Source organism: Pan troglodytes, chromosome 1, assembly GCF_028858775.2.
Source record: "Pan troglodytes isolate AG18354 chromosome 1, NHGRI_mPanTro3-v2.0_pri, whole genome shotgun sequence".
NCBI lineage: Eukaryota > Metazoa > Chordata > Mammalia > Primates > Hominidae > Pan > Pan troglodytes.
The window spans coordinates 118,600,303-118,618,379 of record NC_072398.2 but is presented as its reverse complement, the minus strand read 5'-3'; the positions used below and the strand labels follow the sequence as shown (position 1 = coordinate 118,618,379).

General features: G+C 36.5%; 1 protein-coding gene across 32 annotated transcripts in view; it reads right to left on the bottom strand.

The window, feature by feature from the left end:
• ST7L (suppression of tumorigenicity 7 like) overlaps positions 1-18,077 on the bottom strand; it is a 96,295-nt gene that overhangs the window by 52,135 nt on the left and 26,083 nt on the right. For all 32 annotated transcript variants that reach the window (XR_010152790.1, XR_010152788.1, XR_010152791.1 and 29 more), the window contains 6 exons: positions 15,817-15,895; positions 8,263-8,417; positions 6,668-6,765; positions 6,285-6,399; positions 2,643-2,715; positions 1,304-1,406 (listed from right to left, as the gene is read on the bottom strand). Coding sequence is in view for 24 of the 32 variants with exons in the window: in XM_063798255.1 (XP_063654325.1) it covers positions 1,304-1,406; positions 2,643-2,715; positions 6,285-6,399; positions 6,668-6,765; positions 8,263-8,417; positions 15,817-15,895 (623 nt within the window). In the remaining 8 variants the exon portion in view is untranslated. The remainder of the gene's footprint in view (positions 1-1,303; positions 1,407-2,642; positions 2,716-6,284; positions 6,400-6,667; positions 6,766-8,262; positions 8,418-15,816; positions 15,896-18,077) is intronic.

Genomic DNA, 18,077 nt, shown 5'->3' with positions numbered 1-18,077 from the left:
AAACTTATGAATTGTTTATTTCTGGAATTTTCCATGTAATATTTTCAGACAGAGGCTGACTGTGGGTAACTGAAACCATGGAATGCAAAACCATAGATATGGGTGAACAGCTGTCTTTAAATTTATGGAACCAGTGTCACTTAATGAGAGAATGGTATAAATATTTGTTGACTCTCTTTCTTGGATTTAAGTACTTTTCTTAACCATATCTTTACTTACTCTAACAGGCTTACAACATCCTTTTCTTGGAAATTATCTTTTAGCAATTAATCTCTTTACTGTAGCTCTTTAGCTTCCAAGCTCTATTAACACCCTTTCACTGGAATCAATAGCTATAATTACTTTCCGTAGTAAGGGCATCTATTCTTGAATTGTCTATACTTCCTAACATGGGGCATTGTTTGTAGAACCCCAATTTTTTTTTTGAGATGGGGTTTCACTCTGTCACCCAAGGCTTCAGTGCAGTGGCATGATTGCAGCTCACTGCAGTCTCGACCTCCTGGACTCAAGCAATCTTCTCCCCTTGGTCTCCCAAGTAGCTGAGACAACAGGAAGCATCACCACACTCAGATAATTTTTATATTTTTTGCAGAGATGAGGTCTCACCACATTGCCCAGCCGCTAGTCCCAAACTCCTGGGCTCAAGTAATCCTCCCACCTTGGCCTCCCAAAGTGTTGAGATTATAGGCATGAGCCACTGTGCCCAGCCCAAACCCCAAAATTTAATTTTGTGTTGTAACACACAAAGATTAAGCAATAATTTGTATAACTGCAAGGTGTACAATATAAAGACAAAGCAAGTATATAGACTCATTGGGGACGAAATAAGCATCAGCCAGTTTTTCTGGGAATTTCCACATCTGCCTCCTATCATTGATTATTTTAATCTGTTTGTCTTCAGTTTTTGTCTACCCAACCCTAGTTCAAAACCCAGGCATCTGTCTAGAAAAAGCTTTCACAGTAACAGGAAATTTGATTTAGTGATAAGAAATATGAATAATCTTTTATTAAGACCAACCCATTATTTATTTTCTACAACTATACTAAAAGAACAGCTAAGTGAACACAGTTCAAATTATATTTTGATAGTAATTACAAAGCATATAGCTAACTATTGCTCCTATCTACCTTTCTAAATGCCTAAATGTTTCAACGTCCCCTGTAAGGTGAATAATAAGCATCAAAATATAGCAGATTAAAACAATTCTGCACCAAATTATGGTGACCCAGACTCTGGTCTACAAACTGTCATCAATTTGATAAACTTAAATAAAGGTAGTATTTTTATCAAAAAATTTCTCACTTTTGGAACATGAGGATTAAATTCCACAGCTCTATGAATTGCTTCCACGGCATTAATTTCTGCTGTGCTTAATCCTCTTCTGGAGGCTGTTTCTGGAGAGAATCTACAAGAAAACCACAAAATGAAAAAATAAATATGCTAAAAAAAAGAAAAAAAGTATGAATTTAGATAATAATACAGCCCCTTGAATCAAAAGAAGTTTCTGGAGACAGCCAAAAACAAAGCCAGAGGACTAACAACAACAACAAAAAAAATTAAAGCTGGCCGGGCGCAGTGGCTCATGCTTGTAATCCCAGCACTTTGGGAGGCTGAGATAGGTGGATCACCTGAGGTCAGGAGTTAGACACCAGCCTGACCAACATGGAGAAACCCCGTCTCTACTACAAATACAAAATTAGCTGGGTGGGGTGGTGTGTGCCTGTAGTCCCAGCTACATGGGAGGCTGAGAATCACTTGTACCCAGGAAGCAGAGGTTGCAGTGAGCCAAGATTGTGCCATTGCACTCCAGCCTGGGCAACAAGAGTGAAACTCTGTCTCAAAAAAAAAAAAAGTATAGTCTTGTGGGTTCAACATAGAAAAAACAAAGCAGCATAAGGAATGAAAGTCTTCAAACTTAGGTAAAGAAGGCCTTCAGGAGAAGTCCACTGAAGGTACACTTTAGGAAAGGTAATAAAGTAATAAATGCAACACAGTGATATCCAGAGAATCTCATGAAATAGCAGTACATTCTTATCAAATTCTTATTTGAGAGGACACAAATGGAAAATTCCATTCTAATTCATATCAAAGCATAAAAATCTAAGGTGAAAGAAAATGGCCACCATTTGGTTGGTTTCTGAGTATCTTACCTGCACAATAAAGAGAATTCACTAAGAGTAGCCAAAAATACAAGAAAAGCAGAAGAACTCAGAATTATACTCTAAGAAGAGATAACATAAGCCTATTTCCCTACTACACACTTTATCATCATCATCATAGTTACTATTTTGTGTGTGTACTTTCTTTCTAGATATTGCTTTAGGCACTTACCACACATAATCCTCCTACAACCCTCCTGCAATATTAGTCTCATTTTACAGATGAAGGAGAGACTCAAAATGATTAACTTGCCTACAGTCCTATAGCTAAAATGTGGTAGAGTTTGAATTTGAGCTCAGGTTAGCTCTAAAAACTTTGCTCTTTCCACTACACACAGCAAGAAGCCTAAAAGCCCAAGAAGATCCACGGCTATTCAGAAGGAAGTAGAGTGGAAAACAGCATTGTTTAAAGTCAGTAGAGGACAAGCATAATACTGAGTTTAGCAGTCTTTCCAAATCATTGTAGTTTTTATAACACGTACTTTTCTGAAACAGTCCTTGTCTTCAACAGTGCTGCTGTGTAACAGATTGCTGCTGACTTTGGAAGGCTTATATCTGTAACGATAATTTTCAATTTAGGTAGGAATTACAAAAAAGGTATTGAGACAATTTTTTAATAAGAATAATTCACGGCCGGGCATGGTGGCTCATGCCTATAATCCCAGCACTTAGGGAGGCCGAGGCGGGTAGATCATGAGGTCAGGAGTTCAAGACCGGCCTGACCAAAATGGAGAAACCCCGTCTCTATTAAAAATACAAAAATTTGCCAGGTGTGGTGGCGCATGCCTGTAATCCCAGCTACTCGGGAGGCTGAGGCAGGAGAATCGCTTGAACCTAGGAGGCGGAGGTTGCAGTGAGCCAAGATCGCGCCATTGCACTCCAGCCTGGGCAACAAGAGTGAAACTCCGTCTCCAAAAAAAACAAAACAAAACAAAACAAAAAAAAGAATAATTCACAATGCAATGCAAATTCAATAGTTATATAGGAAAAACCTGGACGTAATGTTGAAAAATCTATAATATAGTAGGAAAAACCTGTATATGAAGTTGAAAAAGCTGAATCTGAATCTTTATCTTATTATTTACCAGCTAAGCATCTTTGAGCTAGTAGCAACTTGTTTGACCTCAGTTTTCACCTCTCAAAATAATGATATTTTCTGACCGAGATGAAATTATGTCTATGAAAGCCCTCTGCACAACGGTGAAATGTGTTCAACCAATGTCTACAATAACCTGCTTATGGACGGGTGTGGTGGCTCATGCCTGTAATCCCAGCACTTTGGGAGGCTGAGGTGGGTGGATCACGAGGTCAGGAGTTCGAGACCAACCTGGCCAACATAGTGAAACCCTATCTCTACTAAAAATACAAAAAATTAGCCGGGTATGATGGCAGGTGCCTGTAATCCCAGCTACTCAGGAGGCTGAGGCAGGAGAATCACTTGAACCTGGAAGGCCGAGGTTGCAGTGAGCCGAGATTGTGCCAGTGCACTCCAACCTGGGTGACAGTATGAGACTCTGTAAAAAAAAAAAAATAACAATAAAAAAAAAACCTGCTTATAGTAAGTTCAGGGGAAAAGGCATGGTATAATTAGAACTATGTAAAACCTTCACCTATTCACAGAGAAAAACTAATATTAGAAAAAAATTAAAATATTTAACAGTAGTTAAATCCAGGTTGATTCAACCGAGGGTGATATTTTTCTTCTTCCTAGATTTTTTTTTCTTAAATTATTATTTTTTAGAAAATAAAAATTTCATCTGGAACTGTAGGTAAATTAATTATATCAATCATTCTCAAAAGAATGTCCAAAATAATGCTATCAGAAGATGTTTCTGATCCCAGAATCATACTAGCAAATGGAGAACTAAGGAAGTAAATTTGCTTTCAACTTCCTCCAGATTCTGGAATGGTAAAAACTGGGACTCATGAAAATAACTGAAAATACAGAAGCATATCAACTTAGATATGCTTTATTAGTTTTAGTTTTATTTTATTTTTAATGAATCAGGTCCTATTCCAGTTTGTTATATTCAGTCCCTAAGCTTGCTCATCATAAGTATTATAAGCAGGCCATGTATCCAGTAAGTTACATATGGAAAGAATTTCTCACAAATTTCTCCATGAGCCTACACTATTCTGAAGCATTGCTTAAGAATTCCAGATGTTTAAAAGAAATAAACTTCTCTTTCCAAGTATAACACATTTCAAACTTCCCAAGTCATGGGGATTCCCAAGCGAATGGGTAGGAACCTATAACAGGACAAATGTGAATAAACGACCTTTTTTTTGTTTTTTTTGTGAGATAGGGTCTCACTCTGTCACCCAGGCTAGAATACAGTGGTGCAATCTTGGCTCACTGCAACCTCTGCCTCCCAGGCTCAAGAGATCCTCACACCTCAGCTTCCCGAGCAGCTGGGACTACAGGCGCATGCCACCACACCCAGCTAAATTTTTAAAATACTTTTTGTAGAAATGGGTTTTCACCAAGTTGCTCAAGCTGGTCTTTAACTTCTGAGCTCAAGCAATCCACCCGCTTCAGCTTCCCAAAGGGTTGGAATTACAGGCATGAGCCACTGTGTCCAGCCTTCAATGTGACTTACACGTGTTCTCGTATAGTGAAAGATACCACCAGAAGCATAGTAACCCCAAATTTTCAGCTTGAGGTTAAAAGCTGATGCCTCTCTCAGGATAAGAAGGGAGGCTTTATGTCTTTAAAATTCTCCAAACTTCATGTGTGGTAAACTGGTATTGTTATAACATAATAATAAAAATAACTGCCAGGTGCGGTGGCTCACGCCTGTAATCCCAGCACTTTGGGAGGCCGAGCCAGGCGGATCATGAGGTCAGGAGATCGAGACCATCCTGGCCAACATGGTGAAACCCCATCTCTACTAAAAAAATACAAAAAAATTAGCCAGACATGGTGGCAGGCACCTGTAGACCCAGCTACTTGGGAGGCTGAGGCAGGAGAATGGCGTGAACCTGGGAAGCGGAGCTTGCAGTGAGCCGAGATTGCACCACTGCACTCCCGCCCAGGCGACAGAGTGAGACTCTGTCTCCAATAAAAAAAAAAAAATAACCAATATATATTGAATTGTTACTATGGAAAGACTAATGAACTAAGAAATCAAACACCTAGATTTGCCTTTTACTGGCTGGGAGACCTTACTCCAATACTTTAACCTTCTTAAACTCCAGTTCCCTTATTCAGTAATTGGAGACAGTAAAAATACTTGTCCCACCACATCATAAGACTATTATAACGATCATATTATCATTGAACTTTGTAACTAAAAAGCATTGTAAAAATGTTATTCTGAAGTGCTCTTATAGTATATACTGCTAAGCAACTTCTCTGTTAGGCTTGCTTGACACTCCAAAACAAATAAGGTACCCCTATTATGTGCACAGCACCCATACTTCTCCAATTATCTCCCAAACATGCTGTCTTCAATGTAACTGCTGCTCATTTGTCTGTATGCTCCACCAAACTGTAAATAAACTGTAAATCCTATGAGGGCTCCCTGTCTTTTTTTTTTTTTTTTTTTTGAGACAGGGTCTCCCTCTGTCGCCTAGGCTGGACTACAGTGGTGCAATCACAGCTCACTACAGCCTGAACCTCCCAGGTTCAAGTGATCCTCCCACCTTAGCCTCCCAAGTAGCTGGGACTACAGGTACACACCACCAAACCCAGCTAATTTTTTAAAAAAATTTTTTTGTAGAGACAGGGTCTTGCCATGTTGCCCATGCTGGTCTCCAACTCCTGGGCTCAAGTGATCCTCCCACCTCAGTCTCCAAAACAAAATGCTGGGATTACAGGTGTGAGCCACCATGCCCAGCCTCCCATGTTGTCTTGTTCACTGTCATATTCTGAATGACTCACTCATATTAGAAACAAGCACTCAATAAACAAACAAGTAAATCTTGACAGAAGAAAAGTTCTTCCTTGCAGACTTTTGCTAATGAAAGTCCTGATAAAGAAGATACTTAATAGCAACTTCTGAGTGCTAAATACTGACTGGTAAGAACAGAAAGAGAAAATTAAATACTAGAATATAACCATATTTATAATTACATAATTGGAAAAGAATAACCATGCTATCAACTAAGGGAATATGACTCACCATCATATTTTGCTAGGACTGCCTGAACATCTGCATAGGCCTGTAATTCTAAAAGTGATTCTAAGAGATTTTCATGGATGTTCAACATGGTAAGAGGAGGAAATTCTTTCATCAACTGTATATTAAAAGGAAAAGAAAGATTAGAATCATAACAAAGGAACTCAATAGAGCTGAGCCAGATTCATTAAGTAGAAATTCTTGTTTCTTACCATAGCTGTGAAGAAGACCTAACCCTTAAGAAAGGTACGTATATTAAATAAATACCTTGTTCTAAAAACTACCAATTAAAATACAATGATTCTGCATTAAAATAACTGGCAACTTAACTAAATTTTTAGTTTCTGGAGGAATAAATGTAATAGTCTCATCATCAATTTACTTACATCTCTCATTATTTTTACTGCTTCTCTTATTCTTCCTAATTTTCTTGCACACATTGCCAATCTTCTTTTAATATATACCAGTACATTGGTATCTCTCCCTATTTAGAAAAACAAAAAAATGATACAACTATCACTTTTGTATTGTGGGCTGCTACTTCATTAACATATCCATTAATTTTATTTGCTTCCCTTGGAAGAGTCAATTAAAATTAAATTGTGTCAGAATGGAAGAATATTAATGATGGCTACACTTGGATGATAAATATTGAACAGGAGTGTTCTCTATTTCTGCGCATGTTTCAAGTTTTCTGTATTAAAACTTAAAATACACATTTAATTATTTTTGCCTCTAATAGTAACCTAAGTACAGTATATATAATTCGTGTATGATTGACAAGTTTATTTTACCATTAGCAAAAAAGAAATACATACATTATAGTAAGATATAACATTAACCTAGTATTTAAGTTTGTGCATAAATGATCTATTATTCTGATACTCTATTGTTTTAAATGAAAAACAAAAAATGTCCAAAACAAAATTTCCATGGCTAATGTAAACTTTTCTTAACAGTGAGTAGTTGACAAACTATAAAACTACTTCTAGAAAGAGCTAACAAATATTTCTGTAACTAGCTCATAACCGTATTTGAGATTATTCAAAGACAAATGGCATGACATTTTTAAAGATGTAGTTTCATTAGTTCCAGGCTACAAAATTATATATTCCCACAGATTTGTGTTATAAAAACTGTGCATTAATGAAACATACCATATATATCTGTATTTAGCTTAGGGAGAAAAACATTATCCAAATTTTAATTTACACATAAAAAAAGATTTAGAACTTAGCTGCCAGTAGATAATGCATTATATAAACATATTTCAATTTATTACCCACTATTTGCCAAAATCATGAAACTAAAACCCTCTGGCCATAAAAATAGCAGGAAGCAGCATCATTGCTGATTCTAACATCTTTGGTAAAAAAAAATCTCAATCATAACTGGTAGAGCATATCTAAGAACAGAAAGGACTTCTGTTGCTATGGCTCATCTGATCTCAAGCATATCATGGAGAAAAATCAACCAAAGAAAGAATCAATGCCAAGTATGAGGTTGGATTTTGGGCTAAGAATCAGATGGTGTGAAAGGGGCCACTCCCTAGCACTATATGCAGATACACAGTCTGAAGAACCAACCAAATAATGTACCTCTACTGTTGCTTAGAGTAAGGATGAGGATAAAGATAACAGCTGCTTATCATCACTAGAAGGCTCTCCTGAATGCTGAAAGTTTTTGAGTTATGTTTTTACAATGACCAGCCCAATTCTCACATGAAATAAATTACTGTTAAGTCTCAGAGCAGCACATCTTCTCTCAATAACCTGAGCAGATCTATTCCCTTCCACAAGCATTCTCTGGCTAATACACATTTCTGTCTTGCTGGCTTGTAGGTATTGTGAATAGATTAGTTATTTCCAGTGAAAATTAACTAACCTGTAAGTATTAAGTTTTTTATTATGGTTGTTTGTGTTAAGACACAAGCAAATTACAGATGCTAAAAGACAGTAATAACCAGTTCAAACTTGCTTACTCAGTTGAGCTTCATGCTGAGGACTTTGGTGCTGGCACTGCTGTGACTGCCTATAAATTGTTTCTCCTGCCTTGAGTGCCTGTTTAAATAACCTTTCAGCATCTACAATAGTTGTTGCTTCTTCCTCAGCCAGTAGAACATATGCAGTGGCACAGCTATGAAGAAAGCAAGAAGGCAATTTTAAATAAAATGATAAAGCAAGTGTTTTCTCTTGGTTATGTCCCTTTGCTCTATGTCATATTTCCTTACCCACACTTTTTCCATCTTTAGAAAAAAAAAAACCTTCGTTCAATATTTTACCTTAATAGGGGCACATTGGTATATTCTTTATGTCTGATTCCACAATTCTTCCACTTTCTTATCTTTCCCTTCTCTTTGTTTTTAAAAAAAAAAACAAAATTTTTAAACTTCTATCTCATTCTCTGACCCATTGTCCTGTGTTTTCTTTTTGTGAAAGGGGGGAGAAAAGAAGATTTATAAAGAATTATCTGAATTGTATACCCTCTACTGGTCATACCTGCTTTTTTTTTTGAGATGGAATTTTGCTTTTGTCACCCAGGCTGGAGTGCAATGGCCCAATCTTGGCTCACTGAAACCTGGGCCTCCTGGGTTCAAGCAATTCTCCTGCCTCAGCCTCCCGAGTAGCTGGGATTACAGGCGTGCAGCACCACACCCGGCTAATTTTTGTATTTTTAGTAGAGATGGGGTTTCAACATGTTGGCTAGGCTGGTCTAGAACTCCTGATCTCAGGTGATCCACCTGCCTCAGCTTTCCAAAGTGCCGGGATTACAGGCGTGAGCCACCATGCCCGGTTGATCATACCTGCTTTTAGTCGCTATATAATTTATGACATCCATTTCATGGGGCAGGTATGGGGAGGGTGAAGATTGGGAAGATAGTCCCTTGGCCAACTAGGCACCTTTAACATCTGACTCAGAAACATATTCCAGGACTAGACATTTTCCCCAAATCTGAGTACTCCCCTCTGCATGCTATCCCATCCACACATGGACTTATCCACAATATTATGCAGTATAACTTCCCTTGTTCTGAATTCAGGTCCTTCCTCCTACACTCCTATTCTCATTCCTCAAAACTATGCTTATGCCAAGTTTTCTTTTCTTCACCCCACTAAAACACAGAGGCTTTTCTTTGTATCTTTTAAGTCAACACCTGGCTAATAAACTAATGCTTGTTTTGGGGCCACAAAGAGAAACAAAATGTTGTTATTCCATTCCCAGAAATAACAAATCCATCTCTTCTACAGACAATATCCTAGTTGTGATTATCTAAGACAGCACTGTCCAGTATTCTAGGCATTAGCCACATGTGGTTATTGAGCACTTGAAATGTGATGCGTCTGAATTGAGATGTGATGCAAGTGTAAAAATGCACAACAAATTTTGAAGACTTAGAAGAATGTAAAGTTCCTCATTAACAGATTTTAGAAAAGTACTGACTATATGTTAAAATAGTTTAATATTATGGGCCGGGCGCAGTGGCTCATGCCTGTAATCCCAGCACTTTGGGAGGCCGAGGTGGGCGGATCACGAGGTCAGGAGATCAAGACCACGGTGAAACCCTGTCTCTACTAAAAAAAAATACAAAAAATTAGCTGGGTGTGGTGGCGGGTGCCTGTAGTCCTAGCTACTTGAGAGGCTGAGGCAGGAGAATGGCATGAACCTGGGAGACGGAGTTTGCAGTGAGCCAAGATTGCGCCACTGCACTCCAGCCTGGGTGACAGAGTGAGACTCTGTCTCAAAAAAAAAAAAAAATTAATATTTTGAATATAGCTAAATAAAACATTATTCAGATTAATTTCACCTATTTCTTTTTACTTTTTAAATGTGGCTACTAGAAAATTTAAAGTTACATATGTGGCTTGCATTATATTTCTAATAATTAGTGCTTATCTCAGCAAGAGGAGAGAAATTATTGATAAACGTACAAGACCAAGCATTAAACAAAAGTGATGGCAGGTAGCTATCGTTAAGTGGGGACAAAAACGTTCTTCAGTTATAGAAAATGCAAATCATACCATTTCATCATCCTTCAAATAAGAAGACCCTATAGTACATAACAATTTCACTAATCAACAAAGATTTCTCCATTACATTACACTAGATCCCTGTGAAGCATTAGATACACTGCTGCTTTAAACACTGGCCTTCCTGCCCAGGCACAGTGGCTCATGGCTATAATCCCAGCACTTTGGGAGGCCAAGGCAGGAGGATCACTTGAGGCCAGTAGTTCGAGACTAGCCTGGGCAACACAACGAGACCCTCTCTCTATAAAAAAAAAAAAATAAAGATTTAAAATTTAGCTGGGTGTGGTTGTGTGCACCTGTAGTCCTAGTTACTTTGGAGGCTGAGGCAAGAGGATTGCTTAAGGCCAGGAGTTTGAGGTTACAATGAAGCTATCATCCTACCACTGCACTCCAGCCTGGGCAACAGAGCAAGACCCTGTCTCTAAACAAAAACAAAAATCAAAAACACTAGGCTTCCTGACTGCCATTCCAAAAACCGACTGAAATGTTTTAAAATAACCATAATAAAAACAGTTTTTAAAAGACCTAGATGGGTATAAATCAAAATATAAGCATAATTATATGCTTATATTTTGAATGTATATACTTTTAATAGACTGTATGGATATACGGTGAAAAGATTTTTTTCCCCCTTAAAGTTTTCTTGGATTTGTTCAAAAGTATTTTATATGGATATTAATTCAGGAAATTCATTATGTGAATATCTAATTAATCTTACTTTGAAGAATGTTGGTTTTTTACATTGAGGTAAAATTCAAATAACAAGGTTCACAGTTTAAAGCATTTTGAAGTATACAATTCAATAATTTTTAATATATTCACAGAGTTGTGCAACCATCGCCACAATGTAATTCCAGGACATTTTCATCATCCCCACAAGAAACCCCATACCTATTAAGTAGTCACTCTCCCATCTCCCTTGCCTCCTCAATCCCTGGCAATCCCAAATCTATTTCTGCCTCTTGACAATGTCCTCTGATGCATAAAATATTTTAATTTTGATAAAGTCCATTTACCTGATTTTTCTTTTGCTGCTTGTACTTTTGGTGTTATAATTTATGAGACCACTGCTAAATTCAAGGTGATGATGATTTGTCCCTATGCTTTCTTCTAAGAGTTCTGTAGTTTTAACTCTTCCATTTAGGTCCTTGATTGATTTTTAAATTAATTGGGATATATGGTATGAGGTAAGGGACCACCTTTATGCTTTTATGTATGTGGCTATTCAGTTCTTCCACCATCATTGTTGAAAAGACTATTCTTTCCTCCACTGAATGGTTTTGACGCCCTTGTCAAAAATCATGGCCAGGCGTGGTGGCTCACACCTGTAATCTCAGCACTTTGGGAGGCTGAGGTGGGTGGATCACCTGATGTCAGGAGTTCAAGACCAGCCTGGCCAACATGGTGAAACCTTGTCTCTACTCTAAAAATACAAAATTAGCCGGGTATGGTGGCACGTGCCTGTATTCCCAGCTACTTGGGAGGCTGAGGCAGAAGAATCACTTGAACCCAGGAGGTGGAGGTTGCAGTGAGCCGAGATCGTGCCATTGCACTCCAGCCTGGGCAAAAAGAGTGAAACTCTGTCTCAGAACAAAACAAAACAAAACCATCAACTGACCATAGATAATATGGGTTTATTTCTGGAATCTCAATTTGAATCCATTGATCTAGGTGTCTATCCTTATAATTTAACTACTGTAGCTTTGCAGTAAGTTTTTAAATTGGGTAGTGTGAGTCTTCTAATTTTGTGCTTCTATTTCAAGATTGTTTTGGTATTCAGGGTCTCTTGCAGTTCTGTATGAATTATAGGATTGCCTTGTCCATTTCTGCAGAAATGATAATTAAAATTTTTATAGGGATTGCACTGAATCCATAGATCAATTTAGGGAGTACTGACATTCTAACAATAATGTCTCCCAATCCATGAACATGGGATGTCTTTTGATTTATTTATTTAACTTATGCTTTATAGTTTTCAGCATCCAAGTCTTGCACCTCCTTGATTAAATTTATTCCTAAGTATTTAAATCTTTCTGATGCTTTTGTAAATGGAATTGTTTTCTTAATTTCCTTTTCAGGTTGTTCATTGCTAGGATATAGACATACAACTGATTTTCATATGTTGATTTTGTTTCTCACAATTTTGTAAACTTTCATTAGCTCTAATAGTTTCTTTGTGGATTAAGACTTTCTACAAATAAGATCATGCCATCTGTGAACGGAGATAGTTTTATTTCTTCCTTTCCAATTTAAATGCCATGTAAAATTTTTCTTGACTAAACTGCACTGACTAGAACCTCCAGTACACCATGTAACACAGAAGTACAAGTGCAGACATCCTGCCTTTTTTCTGATGGTGGAGGGAAACCTTTCAATCTTTCATCAGTAAGTACGTATTTAGCTATAGATTTTTCAGATGTTCTTGAGGAAGTTTCCTTCCATTCCTAGTTTTTTAATGTTTTCATCATAAAATGGTGTTAGATTTTGTCAGATCTTTTTCTTCATCAACTGAGATGGTCATGTAGTTCTTGTCTTTTGGTCTACTAATGTGGAGTATTACATTAATTGATTTCCATATATTTATCATGATGGGGAATTCTGTCAAATGTTTTTTCTACATCAGTTGAGATAATCATGTGGTTTCTTTCTTCATTCTATTAATGTAGTGTACTACATTGACTGATTTTCGTATGTTGAAACATTCTTGCATCCATGAATAAATGTCACTTGGTCAGGGTGTATAACATTTTTAATATGCTGCTGTATTTGGAGTGCTCTTTTGTTTTCAGCTATTATTTCTTCAAGTATTCTTTCTGCCCTTTTCTCTCTCTTCTTTGGGACTCCTATAATGCATACATTGATATGCCTGATAGCATCCTACAGTTCTCTCAGACTCTGGTCATATTTCTTTACTCCTTAATTTTTTCCTGCTTCTTGAATTGGGTAATCTCAATAGACTTAAATGAAACTCACTGGTTCTTGCTTCTGTCTGCTCAAATCTGCTTGCTGCTGAACCCCTATGGTAAATTTTTCATTTTAGTTATGCTTTTCAATTCTGGAATTTCTATTTAGTTCCTTTTAATTATTTCTTCCTCTTTACTGATATTCTGTAATGGTGAGATATCATTATCATGGGTTCCTTTACTTCCTTCATCATATTTAAAATAGTCGATTTAAACTTTGTGTCTATTAAGTCCAAAGTCTAGGCTTCACAGGGGCAGTTTCTATTAATTTCTTTTCTTTTTATTTATTTTTTGAGACAGGGTCTCTTTATGTTACCTAGGCTGGTCTCAAACTCCTGAGCTCAAGTGATCCTTCTGCCTTGGCCTCCCAAAGTGCTGGGACTACAGGTATAAGCTACCACACCCAACCTGATTTCTTTTCTTTCCTATGTATGGGACATGTTTTCTTGTTTCTTTGCATGCCTTGTAATTTTTTGTTGAAAACTGGAAATTTTAAAATTATATTCTGGCAACTCTAGAGATATAATTTTCTCTACTCCCTAGGATTTGTTGTTGCTGCTTTTGTAGTTGTTTGTTTAGTGACTTTTCTGAACCAATTTTATAAAATCTATATTATCTGTCATGTGTGACCAGTGATGTGTGTGCTATTTTAGCCTCGTGGTCAGTTGGTGATTTGACAGAGGTTTCCTTAAACACCTGGGAACAAAACCAAACAAAACACAAAAAGCAAAAGTATTTGCAGATGGGCTCTGTGTGGGTGCTAGGGCACACCTTCAACATTCAGCCAAACAGTTTACAACTCTGCCTTAGCCTTCTCCTCCTACTTGTACAGAACATGAAGGTTAGGCAGACTTGAGAGCTTAGGACTTTCTCAAGTTTTTTCTGAGCATATGCCCAGCTCTGGCTGTGTGTGGGGCCTTGATTCCCAGAAACATGTGGGAGCTTTTTAGAGCCTTTATTCGTGAAAGTATCTAATTCCCGAGACTTTGCTCACAAGCTTTCTGGTTTGTCTATTGTTTGTCCTTCCTGTTATCCCTTGCCCCAGGCAGCAGCAGCTAATGCATTTGCCTTTAAATGTTTTTAACAAATGACCCAGAGTGTAGTTATGTCAGTTCTGGGAGAGTTTTGAAATTGAAAACTCTCTTCTTTCAGTAAGCTGAAATAAAGCAAGCCCTTTGAGCTAGTCCTTCAGAGAGCCAACAGACAGGTCAAAACAAACGACCACAGTTCTTTGAAAATAAGGTCCATTCCACTTCCTCTGGTACTAGAAACCTATACCTGGAATGTATTCTGTTGTCTTCAAGACTGCCACTGAGCTAGGGAGTGAGGGATGGGGCCAGGATAAATAAAGCACTACAAAGCTTTCTTAGAGAGATTTAGGTGTTTTTCCCCTTGATTAAGCATTCACTAGGTTACTGTAAACTTTTCATTAGTTTCCAGAGTTTTAATAAAGTTGATCCTGCCAGTTTCTGCCAGTTTATTATTTTGGCATTCTTTACTCTGCCATTTTTGCTCCACCGTGGGAAGGTCTTCTTAATAAGGATAGCGTATATACTTGGGGGAGAAGGTTCAGGGAACAACTCTAAATTTACATTATTCAGGAAGCATTCCTTGATAAACCCCAACTGGAACCATATTTTCACTCTTGGTATTTATTTAGTCTGCATTAGATTAGTATTTATTGATCTGTTCCTTGTAAATAGTAAGTTGCCTTGTGATTTTACATTTTGCCTTTTCAAAATATAAAGTTCAAACAAAGAACTATAAAAAAATGCTGCTAACATGGAAAAAAATAAACTTGACAGAGCTATGTTTTACTTATTTTTAATCCCCTTCTCATGCCTTCAAGTCCATTAGCAACTAAAGTACTCACGATTGAATGCTTTAAGTGAATGGTTTAAACGAAAAAATTAAAACAGGTGCATAAATAGATTTGTATTTTAGTACCCTTTTTTTTTTTTTTTTTTTGAGACAGAGTCTCGCTCTGTCACCCAGGCTGGAGTGCAGTGGCATGATCTTGGCTCACTGCAAACTCCACCTCCCGGGTTCATGCCATTCTCCTGCCTCAGCCTCCTGAGTAGCTGGGACTACAGGCGCTCGCCCCCACGCCCGGCTAATTTTTTGTATTGTTTAGTAGAGACGGGGTTTCACCGTGTTAGCCAGGGTGGTCTCGATCTCCTGACCTCATGATCCGCCTGCCTCGGCCTCCCAAAGTGCTGGGATTACAGGTGTGAGCCACCGCACCCGGCCTAGTATGTTAGTACCCTTTTAACTATAAAGTATTATCACCATTCTCCATGAGCATTCTCCATTTTGAAAAGTATTTCTAGCATAATTTCTATTCAAAAGCATATATAGATTTACAATTTCAGAAGCAAAATACAGATGTTGGCAAACACTGAAAATTTTATTAAATATCTATAACATGCAAAAGGGAAATGACTAATGACTCCAAGTGTCTTAGGAACAGACAAAGGAGACATAAAAATCATTTGCCTTGGTTTCCTTCAAAATAAATTTATTTTCCATATATTTCAAACTTACTCATTGTTTAATTCTAAAGCTTGATAGGCTGCTTTGATTCGAGCTGGAGGATTTCTTTCCCTCCAAGCCTTCTGCATAACTGTAGAAAAAAATTCCATAAAATAGATGAGATGGTAAACAAATAATCTGCAAAATTATGAAGAATAAGGTAGTGGAGTAAACAAAGCTTTAAATAATATATTCTTAAACATACAAAACAAGAAACTAGGTTATTAGTTCACATTATCTATTATGAGAAATTTACATTAAATTTGTAAGCTTCACATAAAATAAAAATATATTCTTTCTCTGATTTATTTTAACAATATACAGGTTACCTAAACAAGTTAATTATATCATTATTATGTATGAACATTTATATATCTAAATGCTTGTTAACATTGAGTTTAAGTGACATCACATTATAATCAATATGAAATATTACAGTTCTACTTTTATCATTCTGAAAAGGTTTTATGGAACTGCTAAAAATAAAAATATACAAAAACTTAAAAACAAAGTCTTTGTCTAATGAATGATTCACTCTACGAAGAATGTACGGGCTTGCGTTTTGTGTAAAAGGGCAAAAAAAAAAAAAAAGGAACTAATTTAGAATATAGTACCTCTAGAAAATGTCAGCCTCTATCAGGATTCAACAAAGGCCTGAGTTAGGATTTCTTTGGAATATTAATTTTGCTACCAATTTACTGTACCAAAATGAAGACTTCACAGTAAGTAAAGTTTTCTTTAATTAAATAAACAAATAAAGTAGACTCAGAAGACAAACTGGCCCATTTCAAGTTTGATAAGAAAAATAGAGAACCTATGAGTGTTGCTTTTGGAACAAAACCTGCAACTGTCCAGGAAGAATAATGTGAAAAATGTTTGAATTTTCCTTTGGAAACAAAATATTAGTCTTGGCTTAGAAAGGGAGTCAATATATTCCACTTGTGTAACAAAAATACATTTCTCATATCAAACATGTCACCAGCTAGCTGCCACCTAACGCTTCCTGAACTTGACAAACTGATGAAAGTCAGCACCCATCTGATACTGGCCAGGTAAAGAACATCATTCTGCTGCAACACTAAATATTACATTAAAATAATGCATAATACTAGACTTGTAATTTTTGATGATAGGCTGTCTTCTATGAGTTATATGATATTTACAGGTCAAATTTTAACACTGAATCTTTATTAACATTTTAAATTGTTATTTGGTACTCTAGTATATTAAATACATACCCTAATTTATCTAACAAATTCCCTTTTGATGGACAATTAAGTCATACTAAGTTTTTTGCTAATACAAAACATTGTGATAACAATCTTTCAGTATGTGTTTTCATATCTAATTAAATATTTCCTTTCTAGAAGTAGAACAGCTGACTAAAATATGTATATTTTAAAAGATTCTGGATATGTAACAAGTTTGGGGAGTTAGGAGAAAAAAAAAGACTCCAGATATACACCCCCCAAATTCCACAATAAGACTGTATTAATTTATACTTTTTCAGGCAGTGTAACACAGTATAATCAGTCTTTGCTAATTTAACACCTTAACACAGTATTATCAATCTTTGCTAATTCAACATCTGAAACTTATTTTCATTTGTGTTTTTTTAAATTTCTAGTGAGGTCATCTAATTCACCTTTAAATATTTTATCTTATTCTTTTGTTTTCAAATGCTCTACCTAGCCTTTCAAGAGTATTCTTCACAACCAAAGCAGTCCTAAGCCTAAGCGGAAAGGAGAAATAAAGTTGATGGGGGAAAAATGTATATATTTTTTTCTAAAATAAGGCTTAGGAGTAATTTAAAACAAAATGCTGATTTGGTATTCAATTGTCCTCTTTAAGGGCTCTTAATATGCTGAATATAATTAAAACAAGCAATTAGCAATTCACTCAAATTATCTATTTTTCAAGTTAAATAACATTCTAATATGCTAACAAGCACAAAACAGATCAGCAGTTATCATAAGGTCAGGGGTCATAAATATGTAAATGCCTACAAATGCCAGGCATTAAACATAAATGAGTGAACTGAAAGCACATTCACTCTCAAAGGGAGAGCAACAACTCAGTTCCATCTTATTACTGCCAAGTGTAAATTCAAGTTCAATTTTGCCCTATTTTTCAAACTTCAAAAGGCATAAATTCAGATTTTAATGTAAAATCTCCTGATTTTTAAATGCTGAAGAAAAAAATCCAAAAAACAATGGTGGGCCCTTCTGGATAAGTTTGTTCTCTGCCCTAGATAAATTAATAGAATAAGAACA